The sequence below is a fragment of the Phasianus colchicus genome, chromosome Z, assembly GCF_987193195.1.
Source record: "Phasianus colchicus chromosome Z, bPhaCol1.hap1.1, whole genome shotgun sequence".
In the NCBI taxonomy this organism is placed as follows: Eukaryota; Metazoa; Chordata; class Aves; order Galliformes; family Phasianidae; genus Phasianus; species Phasianus colchicus.
The window spans coordinates 37,762,230-37,784,487 of NC_143476.1; the positions used below are offsets into that span (position 1 = coordinate 37,762,230).

Here is a 22,258-nt window from a genome sequence, read left to right on the forward strand (position 1 = left end):
CTAATTCAACACACAAGATGGAGTAAAAGAACACAAGCAGAAATGAGAGCTGTTATGAAAAGAGAAAGATGCACAAGACGCCCTCTCAAAGAACAACCTTGGGTCAGGTCATTGACCTGTGAGGCACTAGTTAATACTTGTTTTTCTCTTGCTCAGCCATACTAATATGGGCTAGAACCAAAGAACCATTGCACAAGGTCTGCCTGATCAGCAGTGCAAGTTCAGCATTGCAGAGAATGAAAATTCACCTTACTCATACACTGGCCTGACAGATTTCCCTGCTGATGAGCACAACCCAGCAACAGAGGAATGGATAGCACAGTTCTCACAAATGAAGCTGCTGAAACAGTATAGGTATGGAAGCATGATGATGTCCCTAACTACAGCTGGTTTCCTGCTCACCATCTCCGGAACAAACATGTAGCAGTATCATATGCTAGAACTGCCTCTGCCTAACCTTTTATCTTCCTTTCTCTGCTGCTTTAATTTTGCATTTTGCTGCACAATACGACATGCTGCAAAACCATTCCCACAGTTAGGGCACAGTGGGTATTCCAGGAATGACAAGAAGCATTATTTCCTTATAGGTGATGTCCTCTCAAAGAATGAGCACCCAGGAAGCCAGTCACCTTCACAGCACAAGAACTCTCTCCAGGAGGGGCCTAAGTGCTGGTGACTTCAGGCAAGAAGCACAGTTCTCTACATACAGTTTAGGCTCCCCACCCCAGCAGCAAGACTTTTAGAGAAAGCCCTAATGACGATCAGAGCTGTCAGAAGCTGGAGCCCTGCAGCAGCACTAGGAGACCAAGGAGTGAGGGAGATAAAGGTTCCCATATGCTGACTGATCATCTGGCTCAGGGAAACTGCTGCTCTGTGGAATTTTACATCTAACACATCATAGAGATGCTGCTGATGCATATAGAGCTCTCAAACTGTACCCCAGTTTGGGGGATCAACAATCCCAGAAACCTGGAGAATGAGGGACTGCAAGGCTCTGAGAGGCTGGTGGTCCAAGAGGAGTTGCCTCAAGTTCTGCAAGTAAGGGGAGAGTGCTTGAAAAGCAGAGGTTAGTATTGTGGGTTATGAAGAGCAGCTACTGTCAACAAAAAGGGATTTAAATGGCTTTTGGCCATAGAACTCCCTGACAGTCAAGTACAGCCAGAAAGGGACGGATTTCTTCTTCATGAGCGCAGTAAACACGTGTACTGACCAATCTGATATTGAGAGCTTCAAACTAGAAATGCAAAGCAAAGAAGATAAAATGCAGGTAAGTAACACAAGTTGACAAAATGCAGACTGATACAGACAAGAGGAACCTTTAAAACAATGGAACAGCTCCAGAGGACCAGATCCCAAGTGAAAAAAGAAATAAGTGACAAGTGCACATCAGTGGGTTAGATATCAATTTCCAGGATATCAGCATAACTGAGCACCTTAAGCAAGTGTGCATGAACACACTCACCACTGGGAGCAACCAGGAGGAAATACAGGTCCACATGCAGCTGCAAGGCTAGGATCTCACCAAGGTCATAGATGTTTTAACAGCTCATACTATCCATGTAGGGAAACCTGCAAGAGGTACTCCTGTCTCCTGATTCATACATACTGGCATTTACACAGATCAGCCACAATAAGAATATAAACAGAAATCAGTACATCAGGATCAATAACTAACTACTACCTCTAACCATCTTGCTGAGCACCAGAAGTTCTGATATGGCAGGAAAAAATCAAAAGAATCATAAGTTCAAACACCTAATATAACTGAAGATTAAACTTGTTCTGGGACTACTTTTTCCTCTGACTACTGCAGGTCGGTATTAGAGAAAAATAAGGATGCACAAAACATTATTGGTACAAGATAACTAATGCCCATGCAAAAGAAACTTGCATAGAGTACAGGACATTTGGTTTTTATTTGTTCAGATTCACCTCCCTGTCAGTTTGCTAGCCGAGTTACTTCCTGATCCTTCCAGATTCATTCCTTTCATGTAATATACCTACACTGAATCAACAGCTGCATTAAGATTACTTCCACAAATACTTCAACAGGTGAACATTTTATCAGTAAGCAGAGTGTGCAACATCAGAACTATTAAACACAGTGCAAGTCAAGAAGCAGCTGGAACATCTGATTTTTAAATATTTAATGACAACATACAGAACACATTTGCTCTGCAGAACAAATTTAAGAACTGTTTTCCTGGAATTTTCCATTGCCGCTAATAGTATAGGCCTGCTTCTAGAACCTCAAATAATATGAAATCCAAGTATTTTCACTGCTTTAATATTTCATCTCTCAGCATCAAGATGAATTGATTTACAGCTTTCAGCCCAAAACTGTGAAAGCTAGCAGGTTAAGCAATGAAGATGCCAAAAAAATGCAAAGATCAAGTTTTTAAAATAGAATGTCTCAGTTTCTTACCATCTGCTACTACCTTCTGATACCTCAAACACTGTACTTTTTTTTTTTTTTTTTTACCACTTAGCTGCTTAATAGTCTAGAGAGCAAGCAGGGAAACATATGTTGCCTGCAAGAACTTAAGGAAAATGTGATTAAAATTTAAAATCTTCTGCTTAAGGTATTCTGGGATCTTAGCATTTTAGAAGTCAGGATTTCAAATTATGTTTACATTCAACAGCTTCCAGTGTAAATTTTCAGTTTAGGATGCTTTGTCTTATAGATACTACCCATTTCTTTTAAAATACTTGTTTTAGTAGAGAAGAAGCAAACCAGACATCCACAAAGTGGGTTAAACATTTCCACAAAGCAGACAGGTGTATATTGGAAAGAGACAGACATTAGGAATATAAGCCTTCTTGGCAAGCACAATAAAGTAAAGATATATTGTTTCTTTTGGGCAATATTCTCAGAGGTGACTGTACAAGACAAGATCTTAACCTGCACTTAGGTCAGTATATGAGATGCCATGATTCGAGAACTCTTCATGCATTTCCAATAGAATGATGAAGCAGAACAGACAGCTTGGTTTCAGCTGTCACTAGCCAGGAAAAGGCTGCCAGAAACAGAAGAGTGTGTTGCCATGCATTTATCAAGTCTACTTTCTGCCTCTACTCAAATTAAAGATGGACCCATTCCAAACAAACCTTGAAGGCTGGTTTTCCCAGTATATGCAAGACTGTTAGGTTAACAGGTACATGCTATGCCCAGTTTATGTTGGTGGTAAAAGCTACATTTGTAACAAAAGCAGACTAGCCACATGGGCTTCCTTCTGTAAATAAAAGCAACTTAGTGTGTTTTAATAGTTCCCAACAACGGTCTGTTAAACACCGCTTCACCTATGTGCCTAAATTAATAAACAGACTGATAACAGGTTTTGCTTTTACAGCTCAGGCTGCAATAGATAGCACAGAAATGCCTTTTCAGTACTTTAATAAAACAATGTTTTGCTATTCTAGTCCCCATCTTATGAAGAATGCCAGCGAAACCCAGTGCCAGAGTTCCAGGTTAGTAATGGAATACTTGTCCATTCCATGCCCCACACAGAGGGAATGACAGACTGATCTGCAAGTTTTTTCATCCAGAAAAACAGACACAATCAGAACTACAACTGGCCACAAAGTGGTAATCTGAGGGAGATCCTGGTCAGAGGGACCAGGATGATTCACCCAGATGATTCACCCAGTCATTGGGCTCATCAGAACACTGAGTTGCAAAGACAATTAGTGTCTCAGGACATTTCAGCACAGCAATATCAGTTCCTAAACTCTTGACAATGGATCCCCCCACTGCCACACAAGGACAGCTATGCTGACCAGCACAACTCTTTATATGTTCATATCAACAGCTCTGCTGGAACACTGAAGCTCCAGCTCTTTTACAAGCAAGCTGGAAGTAAGATGTTAGAAGTGACTACTGACAGGCACAATAGTTCACAAAAACCAAAGGACTTATACTGTAAAAAAAAAAAAACTTCTTCCTTTGAACTTGACATTCCCTGAAAAAAAATTAAATAAGTAAAAATGGTGAAGTCTCCTTATAGATGGAGTTTCCTGCAACTGCTCAGTGGAAAATCTTCCCCTTTGCATTTTTACCTCATGCTCCAGCTTGTTACGGCAGAGTGTGAACGGTGGATACGATGCCTCAAACATGGGGCTTCCATCACTTTTAAAGTTAGATACTGAAAAGAGTCACTGATTATAATAATGAATTTGCGCTCACAAGTATAGGTTACTTAAAGATTCTGTACTTCCACTCCTCTTTGACCACAGTATGAAATTCTGCGTTTGACTTGTCAGGCAGGAGAACCACCACAGCCACCTGGCACTTCTCTCCTGCAGCACAGCTCATATTTGGCAGACCTGCCTTTCCAGAGGATAGCAGAGCAAAAGACCCAGCTGCACAGAAAATCTGGACCAGCTGCTGGGAAAACCTGGATCAGCATGAAATCTAAGGTAAATTTGGTTTCAATTCTCTAAATTCCAGCTAGACATTTTAATCCACTCTTCCCTCTTTTTTTAATTTCCTCAAAATGGAACATAATTTAATCAATTTAATTTTAATGGACAAATATCATGAGCAGATAATATTTAGATGAGAAGAAAGGTCTAAGAGATGTGCGACAACCAGTATGAGAAAATGAGAAAGCCCACAAGCAATCCATTGAGATAAAAATCTCACAAGGTGTAAAGCATAGGATTCTCTAGTCTGTAAGGAAAGCATTTCTTCACAGTACTATTCCTAAGGGTAACTTGAAATGAAATACAGCAGTATCTCCTTATGAAAGCAAGACATTTTTTCAATTACCAAAAGATGCACTGTATACACCAACTGAGCAGTCATGCTGACATAGGTGAGACCAATACTTGGTCTTACATCAGTAAGTCATCAACCCTTTCCTGTCACTATTAAGCCAGTCATTAACCTATAGGTTTTGTAATAAAATACGGCGTATTCTCATCATTTCTCCGGAGCCCTTCTGATCAATAATAGCATTATATTCCACACATAGCAACAACACACCAGAATAACAGCTTATGTTTCATGTAAGATTTTAAGGGGCTCTTCTCTCCCAATGCCCATTCAGGGTTTACAGCCAGATGAATGCCCTCTACTTAGTATTCAGTCAGCTTTGATTCTCACTCAGTCCCACACTCCTGGATGGTACTGAGTTATCTAAGAACCATGTTTCATTTGGAAAAGCAACTATAATTCACTAGTTTGTCTGGATAGAGAAGATGCTTCAACTAAGAAGTCTGTTATAACTTCCAGCAGCTCCCAAAAAAACTATATTCTGTTCTAGAATTCCCAAGAGGAACACGTTAGAAAAAAACAAACTTCCCATTCATGACAGAATTTTCATCAAGCAACACTGTTGAAAGTATCTGAATCTCTTTCATGCAAGAGTGATAAAACATGATTCTCTAAGCAAGGGCAGATCAAGCTGGTACTGCACTTAAACAGAATATAACTGATAAAGTAAAACGTAGTTCTTCAAGATGAACATCTGGCAAAATTACCTACCACAAAGGAGCACCAAAAACAGGCTTTCAGAAGACCAGGTCTGAAGAGATTTCTACTGCAGGGAACCTGCTTTAGTACAGAGGCGGGATTCACTGATCTCCAAGGTTCCTTCCTACACCTACAGTACTGTGATTCAAGTTGTTTTCATCCACCAAATCACACATGCAGAAGCATCAAAGTTGACAACAGAAAACAAATGGAAACCCTGTTTAAAACTAACAGATTCAGGTTTTCATAAAAGTGCTTGAGACAACAGGTAAAATGCTGTACTATCAGAAATCGACTGTACTGCAGAAAAGAAATAAAGCAATTAAGATCACTGATGTATTTCTACAATAAAATGAAATAAAGATTGAGACTGTGCACTCCAGTGGATATAAGGATAATAGGGATTAGAATATAAGGAAAAATGAGGGTGGTGAGGCACTGGAAGAGGTTGCCCAAAGATGTGCTTGATGCCCCATCCCTGGAGACCTTCAAGGCAAAGCTGTTATCAGTCCCTGGGGCTAGCTGTGGTGACCCTGTTCACTGCGGGGGAGTTGGATTAGATGGCCTTCAAAGGTCCTTTCCAAGGATTCATGATACTATGCTAATCCCAGGATAATAATTCTGCTGACTGCTTTGCCTTTAAAGGGTCTGTAGTACAGAAGACTTCAAAATCTGCAGTCAACTATCGTCTCTTTAAGAAGAATCACTTACAAGATCTAATTTATGTGCAAAGGATGAACAACAAATCAAAGGAGACATTCTCCAAACTTCTCTTTGGACCTGGAGAAAAGGTTTTCCTACCTTCTGGCAGCCCTGAGACCTTCCCCATCCTTATCATTCCTGATTCTGATCTGATGAATACACTCTCATCACTCATGCCCAACAGCTGTAACAGCATTACACACTTCAAACACCTTCAGTTAAAAAAAATAACCACTTCACTTAAAAGGACAGGACTACGTGGTGTAATATCCAGGCCTTTGTCGGAATATACAAAGAACAAAGCAAGCAGCCTCAATTCTACTTCTGTTTTTGAAGCTGAGGTGAACGAAAAGAAGTGCACTTTAAGTTCTCCACTCTCCTCCTCAGCAGCTCTCCATAGAAACACCGACAAGCACATCATTGAGTCTGCCCTGCATTAATCACTACACACCTTGTAAAAATGTAAAAAATTAATTATCCAGATATTATTTACCTATGAAGCCTTTCAGGAAAAAGTCTTACTGCAAGTATGAAAGACACCTGCAGTCAATATTTACATGTCAAATAGCCTGGAAAGCCGTTAGCTTAATAGAGGTCAAACAGATTCTCAGTACTTCTACAATTACCAAAGTAAGTCCATCTGTATTTTGGAGTAAGTACTCTTGATGAGAAAAAATAATTATTTTTAATAAGCTGAAGCAGATGTTCATGCTTGACATTTGCAGCTTTTTGGATGCATGCAGAAAAGTCATATCCTACTTAGACTTACCATAGCATGGAGAGGACTGAGAACAATAAAGTGTAAAACTGGTCCTGTTTTTTTTTAATTATTATTTTCTTGCATTCTTAGAACTCAGCCCTCTGGTAAAGTTGGCAGTTTTCCTTCAAGCCCTGGTTTGCCCTACCACATCTATTCATGTTGGATATTTTTTGTGCAGGCTCAGAGAAGATCAAACCCGCTCAGCTCAGCAGTCTTAGTAGAAGCTGCACTGGTATGAAGAACCTCTGATCCTGGTAACGTTGCAGTAGAATCCTGCAAGAAAAGTGAACTGGCCCAAACAGGAAAAAAGCTATGCAATGGAAGGAGAGATGAGTACAATTTTAAGCCCAGCCTGAGATGCTGTGTTATTTACCTTGGAGTAGTTTAGCATTAATGGAGAGCCATGTCATCTTAGCATGGTTCACAGCACATGACAGCAATATGCTTTCACAAGTGAATCCTCCTCTCAACACAATGAGTAAGTATTCAGATAAGCCAGTTAAATAACATTCATCATCTGATAGTATGAAGGGATTTAAATTTCAAGGAAGAACAAGTTTTACTTGGAGGTGAAAAGGTACATGTGGAGTAAGAAGTGGGCTTAAAATAGTTAAAGCTTTGACAGCGTTTCCATAACACAGCTAAAAGGTTGTGTAATTACCATTTATATAACTCCTGAAGAAATTTATGGCAAAAAACATCTTTACCATTGTTCCAAGATAAATTGTTCTACTACCTCAGGTTTACTAGAGTGCTTCAATTTTACCTGAAGATTATAGTCCTGTGTCATGACCACAAAACTGTCTGACACCATGGCCTCAGTCTATATCTTTGCTGATTGACAGCATCAGTAAAATTCACTAGCTTTAACTAAACCTCCAAACAGAACCCCCTTTTGCCACTCACCAGATCAATGTTCCTTAGTACTGTAAGAGCAGAACTGATGCAGTAAGGAGGGTTTATTTCACCTGCACAGCTTAATTGCCCCCGAGTATTTAGAATCAGAATGGTTTAGGTTGAAAAAGACCTTTAAGATCACACAGTCCACAATTCATACATTTCATCGCTCCCCAGAGAGATGAGTAGAAGTGACACGACTAAAATTTTCTTCTGAAAGTGTCAGTGTTAGAGAAGACAGGAACAATCAAGATCCATTTCCTGCTGCACTATCTCAGAAATCAAACAAGTACTTTTTTATTCAGTATTTTATTATTTCCTATGAAACACTTTCAAAAGCAATGTCATAGGTTTGTGATGGTACAGATCTTGAGCAGCGAAGTTAGAGGACAACTCTTTTAAAATGAATCCTATTGTGCACCTAATTAATGCTTCTAGATCGAGGTTCACAGCATCAGAGAAACTGCACAGTATAATGCCAAGTGCTTAAGGACATGCTATCTCAGAGGACACAAACAAGGCTGCACATGCCTTCAAGTCTCTCCTTGCTGTATTTCCAACACTGAACCAACAGCTCAGTGCTCTAATTGCAGTTTTCTACAATAAAGTAGTGAACGAGGAAAAAATGATGGCAAAAGTAGGACTTCTCTGCATGTGGCCAGAAAATCACTGAAACTTACTTCCAACTTCCTTTTGGAAATGTTACATGTTAAGTCATATAATTATTTCTTTAAATATATGCAAAGCTATGAAGGAGTGGGAAGAAAACCTACGGATTTAATACTTTAGCTAAAATATTTCTTAAATCTATATTCCCCTGACAGGTGATAATTACCCATGCAAACACTAATACTAATAGTCAAGTAAAGAACTTGAAAGAGGGAAAAAACCTTACTAAATCTGATTTTTAAAAAGCAGGTAGAAGGCAGTTAGATAATCGATGCTATCTTACCCAGAAGGTTAGGCCCGTAGCTAGGGCAAACCATTTTCCAATTAATATTTGCGTATGTAACTGCATCACATGTCACCTGCATTTAAGAATACCACCTGTTAGCCCTTGCATGGGGAAGCTCTGCCATATGGAGAGCTGAGATAAGGACGGAGGGAAGTTCTGCAGCCCCATCTCACCTTGAGGCAGAAACAAGCATCATGTTACTGGTATCAACTCTGTCCTTTGGGAGCTCCAACCCACTCACGCCCACATGCATCATTCAATCACCCTGGCACCCACAAGAAGGAAAGCTGAACTGAGAGATTTGTGTCCTTCTGCTAACATTAATCATATTAAAATCTGCCTCCTGACACAGCTTTGTACCAGTTGAAGGACTGGCCATTGTTGTTTTTTTTCTCCTTTTTAGAGAAAGAATTTTGTCTGTGCAAAAGCCATTTACAACATACTGAAAGATACTGCTATTCAGAACATCTTATAATTTGTCTTTCTGAAGGAGTTTTCCCTAAAGTAAGGTGAAGGAAATTTCACTTAGGATTTCCTCTCCCTCACGCAGAAATCTACCTAACAAGGCATGTGCTGAGTTCACCAATCACTACATGAAAGGAAGTGATACTCACAATGTTGTTTGCACCTCTAAGCTTTCCACACTTGGGTATTATGTTTTCAGGACAGAACTGAACAACAAATTACTGTACAAGCAAGTGGGTAATCAAAGACCATCACCATACACACACAGATCTACAGTGGCCTATTTAGGAATCAGTGAAAAAGTTCTTCCCAGAAACATCTTCCAAAAGAGAACCCATAGAAAGTATTTCATCTCTATGATATAGCTTATTTTCACCTTGAAGCTGAGTATCTCTGTGAAGCCAAAATTTCAGACTACTGGCAATTCTAATACGGCTACTTACATGTATTCCATAAAGCATTACAAGGGATAGCCTTTTAGAAAACGCAGCAGGCAACAGGTTCAATTTTGTTATCCATGCAAATAGCCAGTAGCTTGCAAATTCATGTTTTAAACATATTTTACTTCAAGAAAACAGTAGGTGGCATCCCTTTTAGGTGTCAGAGGAATATAACCAGTGTTTTACGGTTATATTAGACTAAGAAGAAGCTGTGGATGAGGGGTATCTTATGTACACAATTCTAGAATATCTCACATTGGGATCAATTCTCCCTGAACGGGAAAGCACTTAGTTCAGACACAACATGAAGGTCCTCACCTAAACAACTTCCCTCCAGAACTGCATACCAGTAGGGAAACTGCACTCTCAACAATTAATCTTGCAAGCTGAGAAAATTTTACAGTGATCAAGAATGCAAGGAGAATACACATCTTTTCTTGAAGAAAAAATTTACTATGAAGTAAAAACATCCACTGAAGACACAATTCCATCATTTTTCAGGAATGTATATTAAAACCTAGCTGATATCCATGTTTTAAGTTTCAAATCTAACTTCAAATCAAATAAAACCAGAAGCTGGATTTCGAGTTCGCCAACAAATATACAATTTTTAAATGGGCTGTCAGCTGCAGATAAATAGGAATACTGCAGGCTCCATCAAGGTCCTGGTTCTGACTGCTCAGAAAGGACTGCTCCCCCAAAATGTTCCTGCACAAAGAGCTCAACTTCATTTCTGTTCAGGATAGTCTCTGGACTGATGAGAGGAATATGAAATACAGACTGCTTCCCAGGTGACTATTTATATTGCAGAGATAGGAGGTAGATGTCCCTGACAGTTCTTCTCAACCACACAGACATCTCAGCTCTTCTAACAGAAGCAACTCTCTAGTGTATCAATGCCCTAAGTCCTGAAACACATCAAATACCCCCCTAACCAATCCTCTCCACTGTAGTGTCAAAACTGGTAAAGTCAATCAGTCTTAAATAGCATATGGGTGACAACCATGAGAACTTGCCATGAAACCCAGCTTATGCTTAACAAGGAAGGGGAAGGGAGTAAAGCAGTCTTTTCCCAACTATCCGCACATTAACCTTGTAAAAATTTGCTGAAGTTGAACAGAATGGAACATGGGCAAGAAAAGTTAGAACTTGCCCTCTGTCACATGAAAAAATCCAACACTCAGTTACCTGTCTTTTAACACAGTCCACAAAACAGCCTGAGCAGATGCATTCCTTATTCTTACAAGCCAAGACATTTAATCCTAGTTGATGCTAGGTTGCACATACTTGCAACATTACTGGAGTACAAATTTATTCCCTTTTGAAGTCTCCTACAAAATCTACACGTGCTTCTGGACACCGAATGACTTCCTTCCATCTCACCCCACCAAACAACATGGGAGAGCTTCCTGTCTGCCACAGCCAAGCACCTACCCAAACCTTTCCATGACTCAGTGTTTGTCAAACAGCAGTATATGTATGTTTCAAATAGCATCACATACTTATTAAACTTCATAATACGGAGCAGGTAGGTAATTCTAACTGTAATCACTGTCACCTCGTATTAATTTCAGTTATGTTTAAGTGGCTCAGCAGTGGCTTTTAACTTCAATTAAACTTCAAACATCTTAAGAGGAGAGCTTTTGGTTACAAGATGGAGGGCCCATCACTGCTCAAGAAATCGGGTAGCAAACCCTGCTGTTTAATGAAGAAGCTGGCTGACAACACCTTCAGGCACTAACACCTGTAAAACAGATTTGAAAGTCTCCATTATCTGACAGATTTTCATTTCCTATCCTGAGATTTCAGAACCCAAACAATTGTTTCAATGAATATCTTCTTCTGATAACAGAATAATTGTGTAATGCTACACTTTTAAAAGTATTAATAGCATAAAAACATAAGAAACATATGCTAATTATAAAGCCAGTTCCTCATCACCATGACCCTGCCTTCATACATTTGGAGAAAAAACTGTTTTTAAGAAAGAAAAAGATGCAACAACTGATGAGCCAGATCTCAATATCTGTACTTCTAGAAATTCAGTAAACTGAATTTTGTAAATAGAAGACACAGTAGTGTGACAGTGCAAGACATCCCTTGCTCTCTTCTTCTCAGCCTGACTGGCCATCAACTTTTCTCAGATGGGTGGTGATCACAGTGCTCGTTACTTTCTGGCCCAGAATAGCAGTTCAAGAAACAGGCACCTAGCTCCACAGCTAAGGACTAGATGAGCCAGTGCCAACCTTAGCCACAGCTATGAGCACTGTGGCCTAAGTTTTGGAAGAACTAATATCCAACTCAAAATCATATTCAGTCATCTTACCCCATAAATAATAAACAGCCCAGGAGCACTTGAAGCTCTCCTGTATGACAGCAGATTGAACAACAGGATGTCCCTCTGAGTAGGGATGCCTTGAGGACACATGCACTGCAGTAACATCATACACCTTGACATCAAGAGACTCTTTGTTGCTACAGATCCTCAGTAAATGAGTAACAGCAAAGACACCAAATCCTACATAAGCTTATATCTTAGATTGACTGTGTACATGTAATCCCTTAGACATAAGCCACTGTCAAGTTTGAAACGAGGAGTGGATTCAAGCATTTAAATCGAGGAGGAGTTTAGAAAACAAGAGAGTCTCCTCTAAACCTTGTGATTCAATGGGAGGGTCTCCTTGAGAACTCTGTTTAGTCCTATAAATCTTGTTAAACTAGGGTAGCTTGTCATCTCAAAGTTGTCTTACTTACAATTAAGTTTTGTTAAACCACTATTTTATAACAATAAATGTATTGCTGCTTTTCTCTTACAAGAGAGTTGTACAGCTCCATCCATGATAAGAATTAAAACATGAATTCCGAACAAACAACCATATAAACATTAGCTACAGAACAACCTTGCAAGACTGGTACTTAAGGGATCTTTGTAGCCAAAACAGTTATCTCAGCATTTCATTTTAAGGATATGCAAGAGAATACTTTTAGGCTGCAAGTGACTTGTTTAATAAGTGAATTGAGAGGGTAGGTAGGAAGTGCACAGTGCAGCCTTTAGACGATATGAAATACAGCACTTCTGTAACTCAAGCAAACAAAGCACTTGATGTGATTTTCTCAGTTAGATCACACTCATATGCAAGTGCTAAGAGTTTGCAACTCTTGATTTTCTATATTTAATTACAATCTAGCTTTAAATCTAACTAGATTAGAAAGGGCACATCACCTGCTTCATGGTGAAATCCCACACTATTTTAATGCCAACAGCATTAATGAAATGAAATTCAGCATTTGGAAGAAATGAATTCATTTAGAAGAACACAAGTCATAAATAAGAAAGTCAAGAAGACAAAAAACAATTTAGTTTCTTAAAGTCAGAGAAAGCAATACATACTTTAATTGTTTTAGTTTGAAGTCTCAATCCGTTCAGTGTATTGATAGCTTTTTCAGCATCCTTGGGGTCAACATAGTTCACAAAACCGTAACCCAAGCTCTGCCCTGGTTAAAGAAAAAGAAAAAGTGATCATTAGTGTATCTATGCTGTCAAACACATAACTAAGTTTTAAAAACCTTAAATGCACACACAATGAGTTATACTGAGGAACAGTCACCTGCAACAGTTTCAGATGTTCACAATACCTTGTTTTTCCAGTAAAGCTACTATCTTTAACTAGGCTTCTCTTTTCCCATAGATTACCCTAAGTTCAATGAAGATTCAGTGAAGAAATGGCCACAATAATTTTAATGAAAGACTTGAAAAAGCTATACGAAATACATTCAGTAATTTATTACGAACTATTGGAGACAAGAAGTAATGCAAGATTTTTCAAGTTAAAACATCAAAAATCCACTATTCATCTTTTTAATTGAGTAGAGAAAGCATAATGGTAAAATTCCCTAACAATACTTCAGAATAAGGGAATTTCAAAGGCATTTCAGTACCAGAATTTGAGCTAAGAGATCTCCAAATCTGATTGTTTCTACAGATGTTACTCATGCAGAGTACAGCCCCATGGTAGCAAGGGGTTTTAAAAGACCATTTTGTTCCTATGTTCATATTAACTCATACAAATGACTGGACATCAGTTAAATATCATCAGAACAAAGATGCCATGTTAACAGGTTCTTCAAGCATCACCAGTTCAGATCACAGATGGCAATAGAAAACTTTTAACTCTTATTGAGCCACAGCCCATTTCAATCAGTGCGCTGTGCCTAAGCACTTATTAAGCACTTCAGACTTAATCTCTTCAAAATCTCAAAACCAAGCATGTAACATCCTTAACTAGCTGCCTTCAGCATACTTTTCTAAAAGACTTCCAACACACAAGGACAGCTACAAAAATGTAACAAAACAACACGATACTATCTAGTAAACACACCCTTCATTGCACAGATTTTTTTTTTTTAATACAAAGTCCCGCAGTCTTTGAAAATTACTTAAAGAACCTGAAAAAGTTAAGTCCAAAAACCTGAATCAACAAGTCAAAGCCATGAGAAGCATCCAGTACAACCCACTTAAGGAACATTAGTTTGAGGTGCTACCTGGCAATGTACTGATAAAGGGATAAACAGTATTATGTAATGCACAAGTGGCAAATTCTTTCATCACAGGAAAGACCTAAAAGCATTCATGATGTATGAAGTTCTTTTATGGTATCTACATAGCAAAACATACGCAACAAAAATACCTGATGGGCAGAGACAAGCAAGGGTTCAGTAACAAGCCCACCACTGCTGGCAGTGTTTTGTACAAACTACCAGAGCACCAAAAGTTTAGCAGACAAACCTCAATTCCACACGCATCCATTTTTCTCCATTTCATTTAAAATAATAAATACAAGAAAAAAATGGCTAGAAGCAGCTGTGAACAGATGACCAGAGGCAAAGTGCCAAGTTATTAACAAAAAGAACATCAGTACTCAACTGGACAATGCCCTGATCAGTCTGCTCTATACAACCTTGCTCTGAGCAGGGAATTGTATTTTATGATTTCCGTAAGGGTGTTCAATATCAGTGGTTCTGTAACAAACAATATGAAAATCAATGGAAGTATGGTCTGTGTTCATTTATGACTCTATCTAGATAACTTAGTTAAGTTTCTTAGCCTAAGTTATTTTTTTTCCATATTAGTTTGATTACAGCAGAGCAATTTCTACACCTGTCACCTCCATCACTCCCACTGTCTGCAGAAACTCTCCCCAGCACTGTTTCAAAATAATAAAATTAAAGCAACATAAATGAATGTCTTACTTTCTAAGACAGAAATGCTGATTTTTGGTGTTTTTAGTCATGCTTAAGGATGAAACTCATCTAAGCCACAACTTAGATTTAACTTTCTTACAAACACAAAGCTAATTCATGTAACATGCTCCAAAAATATTCTTATTTCTAGAATACAGAAGATGAACAGAGGATTAGAAATTATTTCTGCACATGAGTTTCATTGTTTTTTTATGTAAAAAATACCTAGACCAGCATGCTCATGAAGTGTGGAAGGCCAATAGTATGCTGGGCTGCATCAAGAGTGGAGTTGGAATCACTTCCCTCTGCTCTGCCCTCATGAGGTCCCATCTCTAGTACTGAATCCAGGCCTGGGACCCCCAGCATAAGGAAGATGTGGAGCTATTGGAACCACAAAAGATTATCAGAGGGACGGAGCACCTCTCCTATGAAGGAAGGCTAAGCAAGTTGGGCTTTACATTTAGAAATTCAGTTAAGTGTTTCACAGCCACAAAAACTCACAATCTAAACTTGGCTAACACTAATGGTGTCCGTAAAATGCCTACAAGAAATCTGATCCGACTATACATTTCAGATGGAGGAAGAACAGCATATCTACTGCACACATTTCACTTTCCTTAACATGGAATTAGCTAGCAAGTATAATACAAATAGGTTCTCATTCTGTGCAGAGATGTTTTTCTTTAATGTTCAAACTTCTTGCTTTCAAAACAAGCTATTGAGAAACTAGACACGTAGGCTGTCCACCACATAAAATATTTAGAAAAGGAACTCCAACATTCTGTAATTAAAATCACTAATTTCTGTTGCTAGAAGCTAAAGATAGAACCAAGTAGCTTTGGACTTTTCCATCCGTGACTCTTCTACATCAGTTAACTTTATACACCAAAGTAGAAGTCATCTGCAGATCATCTCACATTTGTTTCCAAGTCTAATAAGATGTTTAAAGTATATTTGTTGAAGTCCACGAGTGGGTGAGAGATGAAACAGTAAATCTACAGTTCTCCCTAAGTTAAATAATTCTTGGATTTAAACAAACCAAAAAGCAGCTCTAGCTGCTACTTCAGAATAGGGTCATCTGAACCTAGATCTTAACCACAGAAGTGCATAATGACACTGCCAGCAATTTGAAAAGCCACCAATGCCTCTTGGGGCTATCTTGTTTCTTATTATGAGTTACTAATTCTCCCACAAGGGAGAAATAATACCTTCAAGGAGGTTGCCTCGCCCATTTCTGCAAGTGTGTAGCATGTCAAGTGTTACATGCTCAACTGCAGCAAATGAGCTTCTTCACCTCAACAGTTGTTGTGGTTATTTCACAGCTTATTAAGATTTAAAAATCTGTTTCCATATGCTTTGTACTGGATTTTATGCTCTGGATTGGACACAGAAACAGTATAAATGGTAACCTGTGGTGTAGACTAAAACCAGCTAAAAGCTAAGTAAAAATCACAATAGGAAAAGCCTAAGTGGAGAGATGATTAGAAGGAAAAATCTGATAAAACACTCCTAGAAACAAGGCTTCTTACCAGGTATCTTTACAAGTAATACCAAAAAAAAAAAAAAAAAAACACAGAAAAAAACACAGGAATGGGCAGCAAAGCTGTACAGAACTTTACTTCTTTACTTTCACAATCACACACTATTAGAGCATCACAGCAGTGCTAATAAACAGGAAGATAAACTATTCTAGATTGTAGATCTCTTTGTAACTTCTGCTGAAGAATTTTTTGGTTGTTTCAGCAACTTCAACAACTCTATGGAGACTGCTTATACCACAGTCCTGTTCTCAAGAACAGAATGTTAGAATATGGAGAGAAGGAATGACAAGATGCCTGAGCAACGTAATTGGCTGCTTAGTGAAATGCAAGTGTGGTCTTCCCCCGGATTTTGATTTGTTATTGCACATCACTATACAGCACCACACATTTCTTTGAAGCACAGGTACATACAACATCTAAAAGAGCTTACTGCTGGGTTACTGAACCCTCAAAATCCTCTACAAACCACCTCATTTCACTTGGTCTCAGTTAACTACTTATGCAAAGTTTTCTCATGAGCCTTGGGAAGAACAGACAAGGTTCCCTCATTACTACACAAGTTTCTCATAATGATTTAAGTAAGAAACAGAAGGTGACATGAAAGAAAAAGAAGCCCCAGTGCTGTCCAAATATTACCTAGAAAAATGCTCATGCCTGAAGTACTCAACTGCATGAAACACCTAATGCATCCTGAGGTAAACTCCAATTTGAGGTTAAAAGACATCAGCTAGCACGATTTGTCTCAGAATTTGCTTTAGATAGGAAAATTAGGAGCATACTGTCAAGGGTAACAACAGAGCAATCCCTCTTTGCCCACTTCTTCCTGTCAAGTCTCACTTTAGGTCCACTATCACTGTGCATACAGCTCATTTCCAACTGAAGTGGAAACCTGACATCACTTTTTTCTTGTACCACCTCCTATAGGCTCTCATTTGTATATGCACACCCTTCTGACTTGCTATCAATTTAGAAAACATTCTAAGTATAAGATGAAGCAGAGTTTATTTAGATTCAAATAAAGCACTCCCACACTAAGCCTGGAAGTGTCTTCTTGCTAATCATCATCTGCTGATCAGCAGTTTTAGATCTAGTTGTGATCATTTGTCCAAGGCAACAGCATCTCCCAAGACAATCTATAAACTATTTTCTCTCAGTAGTTTGACTCAAACCATTTGTACTGCTTCATTCAAGTCTTCTGTTTCTTATTTCTAAATAGTAATTTTGAGTACACAAGAGCAAAGGAAAACTGAAAGACATAAAAAGTTATTTGTCTCCATCAAGGCTATTCCCCTTTTTCAAAAAAAAAAAAAAACCCTGCATTAAAGTTCACTTACATTAGAGTTGTGCAACCAGCTAAACCAGGACATTCAGTCCAACCACAGCAGGACAGCAGTGAAGACACTTTTTATAGCCTCTCCTAGGAACTGGACTGCTGACAATAAGTACAAATTTTTATTTATTTATTTTTTTTTTTTTGGAAACAGCAGCAGTTATTGCATTTTCTTCTAAAACTTCACCCGAACTGCCACATAACAGCTACATTTCTTCTTGCTGTGTTTCCACAGAAGCACAGAAGGCAGAAGAGCCCCTAGATCAGTCAACCTTCTAGAAAAAGAATTTTTTTTAAAACTAAAACAACTACTGTACTTAGAAAATCGACACAAGCAAATGCAACAAAAGAAAACCTTACTATGGAGATCAGTGTCTGCATAGCTCCTTCCTCCTGCAGTGGGCAAAAGATGACAGTATTTTATTATGCAAGTTTAAGACAATAGAAAAACTGTTTCTCTTCAGTTTCAGCCCAAGAGCTACTATTTAGTTCCAGGAAGAACATACTTCTGAATCCTGTAGGCAGCTCAGAACAAATAAGAAATACTATTTCAGACAAGTGCCAAAAGCAGCCTTCTTCAACAGCTCTTTACTCAATGCTTCTGGACTGGATGTGCAGTAAGAGAGAGCTCAGCCATCTGAACTATGTAGTCCTGTTAACATATTTGCCTGAAAGTGCTCAAGTGTCATTTATAATCTGTGATATCTTAAGAGAAAAGCTTGAAACACTGACAAGGCTGAGCTTTAATAGATGCTAAGTGAACCATTTTTAAGCTACTTGTAAAATGCAGTTATAGCTGTATGATACAGAAGAGGTCACAGATACAAAGTGAATTCAAGTGCTGCATTTTCAGTAGTTAGCACCATTTTAACATTCATATAAAAGGATGTATACTGCATGACTGTGGTTGGAGAGCAGATGATTAGCTCGGTGGTTAGACTTCATGACTGACTAAACATCCTGGTGAATTATAAGGTGTTACTTCGTCATGCTCTCTCCGCTCTCAGGAGAAAAAGAGTCCTAACAAAAATGCAGAAAGATGCCTCTGAATCGTGGCACACCCACCACACGAGGGAGCCCTTGGCTGCGTTCAGAGCTACCAAGCAGCAAACGTAAGTACTGAACAAGCCACCTCTTCCAGCCCCTCCATGACACTGCCAGAGCGTCCACACTCATCCTGCTAAGTTCTAAATATTTATCAGTATGGTCTACGGACCAAGAAAAATAGGTAACTGAAAATTTCAGGTAATCTTTTTCCATCAAAAAAATCTAAGTTTAAAGTGTTCAATAACAAATACTGCAAGCACCTGAACTCCCAAAGCCTTTTCAGTTTGGACTTGTCTTCTTATAAGGTGTAACTTGAGTCCTATGAAATATACTGGTTTAAGGTGAAAATAGAGTCAATTTTAAGAGTTCCACCTCTCCTCCATTTCACTTAACAAGTAATATATAAGTATCTCCACAAGTTAACTTTAATAGCTGTTAGAATTTAAGAACTAAAACTATAATTCAATTTCAGATGAAGATAACAAGTAATTCTTTTTAAATAAAAAAGAAGTACAATACTTACACTTGATTAATAATTCATCTGGAAAATCCACTAAGCTTGAAAAACTTCATATTCTAATACAAAAGTTTAGAGAACACAGTCATACTCTAGAAACTTAAGAAATTCAAGTAATAGCAAATACCTTCATGCATCTACTTTCCATACAGAACAGAAAAAAAAATCAAGATAAGGCAGGCTATAAAAAAAAACTAGGATTACAATAGGATGACTTCCCAGAAATCTCAAGACTGTTTTGACTTAGGCTAAGAGGTTCTATTGTGCAGTATTGTAGTACAGGAACTTAACCACTAAGAACATAAATATCACAGAAAATACTGAGTAAAATTACATTTATTATTTGCATCAGTATTTGACATGTTAGAACATGCTACTGAAGCTAAGTAAAGCCTAGGAGCTGAAGTTTTCAACAAAAAATACTTAAGAACTCTGACTGAGTGCTTTTTTTTTTTAAATAACTGAACTGCAGCAATGTAAGCTACACCTTCTGCGCTTCTCTCCTTCAAGACATCAAATTATCTGCCTGCTACCAGGACTGCTTATTTTCTGGTGAATATCATTTTTATGCCAAAGCTTACAAATGTTCACTTTATGCCAAAGATTCTTAACTAAGAATAACTTAGCTTAAATCCATGTTTTTTTTCTTGTGTACAAAGCTAAGCAGTCAAGTTTCCCTGAACTACTGTTAAAACAAGCCAATATCCTATCCTTTTAAACAGTATCAAGCTCACAGCAACTTAACATTGGACATGAAAGACAGAAAAAAGCCTGAAGCTGTAAACACTGGTGTAAGAACACTATTAGAAGAAACACCAAGAACAACATTAAAAGTCTATATACAAAGGTTCTCGTTTCTTTGGACCTGCACCATTTAAGACATCTTCCAGAAGTTCAATGCAGTGGAAATGCTGCATTACCTGACTGGCATGCCAAAGCACAAGTAGTGCGGTTGTTCATGCAAATACCATGTGAAGATCAACCTAAAAACTGTCATTAGTCACAGCCAACAACATTCTGAAGGCAAGCCAAAGGGGCCATGTGAAAGATTAGTGAGCAGTACATACAGCTACAAATCCAACTTCATGAACGTAAGTTTGATGAAAAGTTTCAGATTCAGGAGCATGAAATGGTCCAATTGAGTTGTCCTGATTTGCAGTTGAAGTCATCAGAATGCTCCACAATACACTAGGCTAATCTGTCTGAGTTGCAAGGCCACAGTACTGTGTGCCTCAACAACAGCATCACCCAGCTGCTACCTAGCAGCTCCACTTCAGAAGTTATTGCATCAGCACTGTCAAAGGAGCAGTTTAAGCCACTGAGATCACCAACGTTATCATGACATTGAATAAGGCTAGGGAGCACACACTGATGATGATGCAAGTCACTCAGCCATACTACTGTACCTAAAATTGTACTTCTCTACTGAGAATAACTAACAGAATAGCAGCACTACTGTCCTCTCACCATTTCCCTTCAATAGCAATCACTGTTCAAGTTTCACTGCCCTTTCAAGTTAGTATTAAAGTCTGAACTGTGTTTTATAACCAGCTTCTGCAAAATGAGAAAAACTACAGGAGCCACTGAGCAATTCCAAATTTAAAAGGAATTTGTACTTGTAGATAAATTGTATTTACTGAACACTCACAGCTCTTACCAGTGAGCTGGCAAGCTACGCAGCTATCAAGAAAACACTTGTAACCTGTGATCATTATTAGATTTCTGTTTCTGATACTATGCCACCTCTTTCTCATACATCTGGACCCTCAGCTATTGGTCTGAATCAAAAAAGAAGTCAGAACGAATTACTGATTATCAAATACTGATCAACACACTTGACCGTTTATTCTGCCATACAGTAAGACAACTATGCCTAATTAGACAGCTACCACCAGAGCTTTAAGTTAACAGACTTTTTTCAGGAACAGATGCAGAAGTTTCACTCTAGCCAGGTTCAACTTTTATCCTCTCAGCCTTACATCTTGCACAGTTTTTCCATATGTGAAGAAGGCTACTATTCAACACAAGCCACTATTCCTGGAAACTTTGTTGTTTGTTGTCGTCATACTCAAACACAGAAGTGCAGCTTTGGTCCTTCCACCACAGCAGGCAGAGAAAGTCACAGGTAGGAAGAAACCTTATCAAATAAGCACAGTAAGTCAGAATGGACAGTAATTGAGGTTTACAAGCAGATACATTATGTTCAAATAGGAAATCTTGACCCAGAACAGTTTCAAGTAGGGACAAGTAGAAGCTCCTTATTATGTTAAGGTGAAAATGTACCAGGTAGTTTATTAAATTAATTGCCTTTTCAAAAGACAGTGTCACTCTGTTATTCTGCTTGTATTAACACTGTATGCTGGCTACTTCAGTACGTAATGGAACAACCATGAATCTGCAAAATCTCTGGCTGCATCATGTTGATAACAGACAAATACTCTCTTGACTGATACTAGGACCATATAATCCACATTATATCCTTTCAGACAAAGATATTCAGGGTGAGCATGACATTAACACTGGTGCCCAATTTGAGCTAGAGTTCACTGAAAAACATCACAACTGCTATAAATACTTGGCACTAATCTCACAGCACAGCTACTCTGGAAAGCAGTGCTGGCCTACAAAAACTTCAAACTATTCAATGTCTCTTAATAGACACAAGTTTGCACAGGGATTAACATTTATTTCAAGTTTGTCTAGAATCAGTAGAAAATAGCATTATCTACAAGCAGCTAAGAAAGAGTGAACAACCAGCGGTAAGACATGTAACAGGTAGCCGGCATGCAGCTAGGGGGGAAAGCAGAGCCCTGCACCTGCCAGAAGCACACAAGAATGTCTCACGTCACTATAAAGGGACACAATTTCCAAGATCCCATACTTTCATGGG

At 38.5% G+C, this 22,258-nt stretch overlaps 1 protein-coding gene across 25 annotated transcripts in view; it reads right to left on the reverse strand.

Moving 5' to 3' along the window:
• Window positions 1-22,258, reverse strand: part of ELAVL2 (ELAV like RNA binding protein 2) — an 82,813-nt gene that overhangs the window by 12,992 nt on the left and 47,563 nt on the right. For all 25 annotated transcript variants that reach the window (XM_090131412.1, XM_090131411.1, XM_090131400.1 and 22 more), the window contains one exon: window positions 13,084-13,187. In XM_090131412.1, the coding sequence (XP_089987538.1) occupies window positions 13,084-13,187 (104 nt within the window). The remainder of the gene's footprint in view (window positions 1-13,083; window positions 13,188-22,258) is intronic.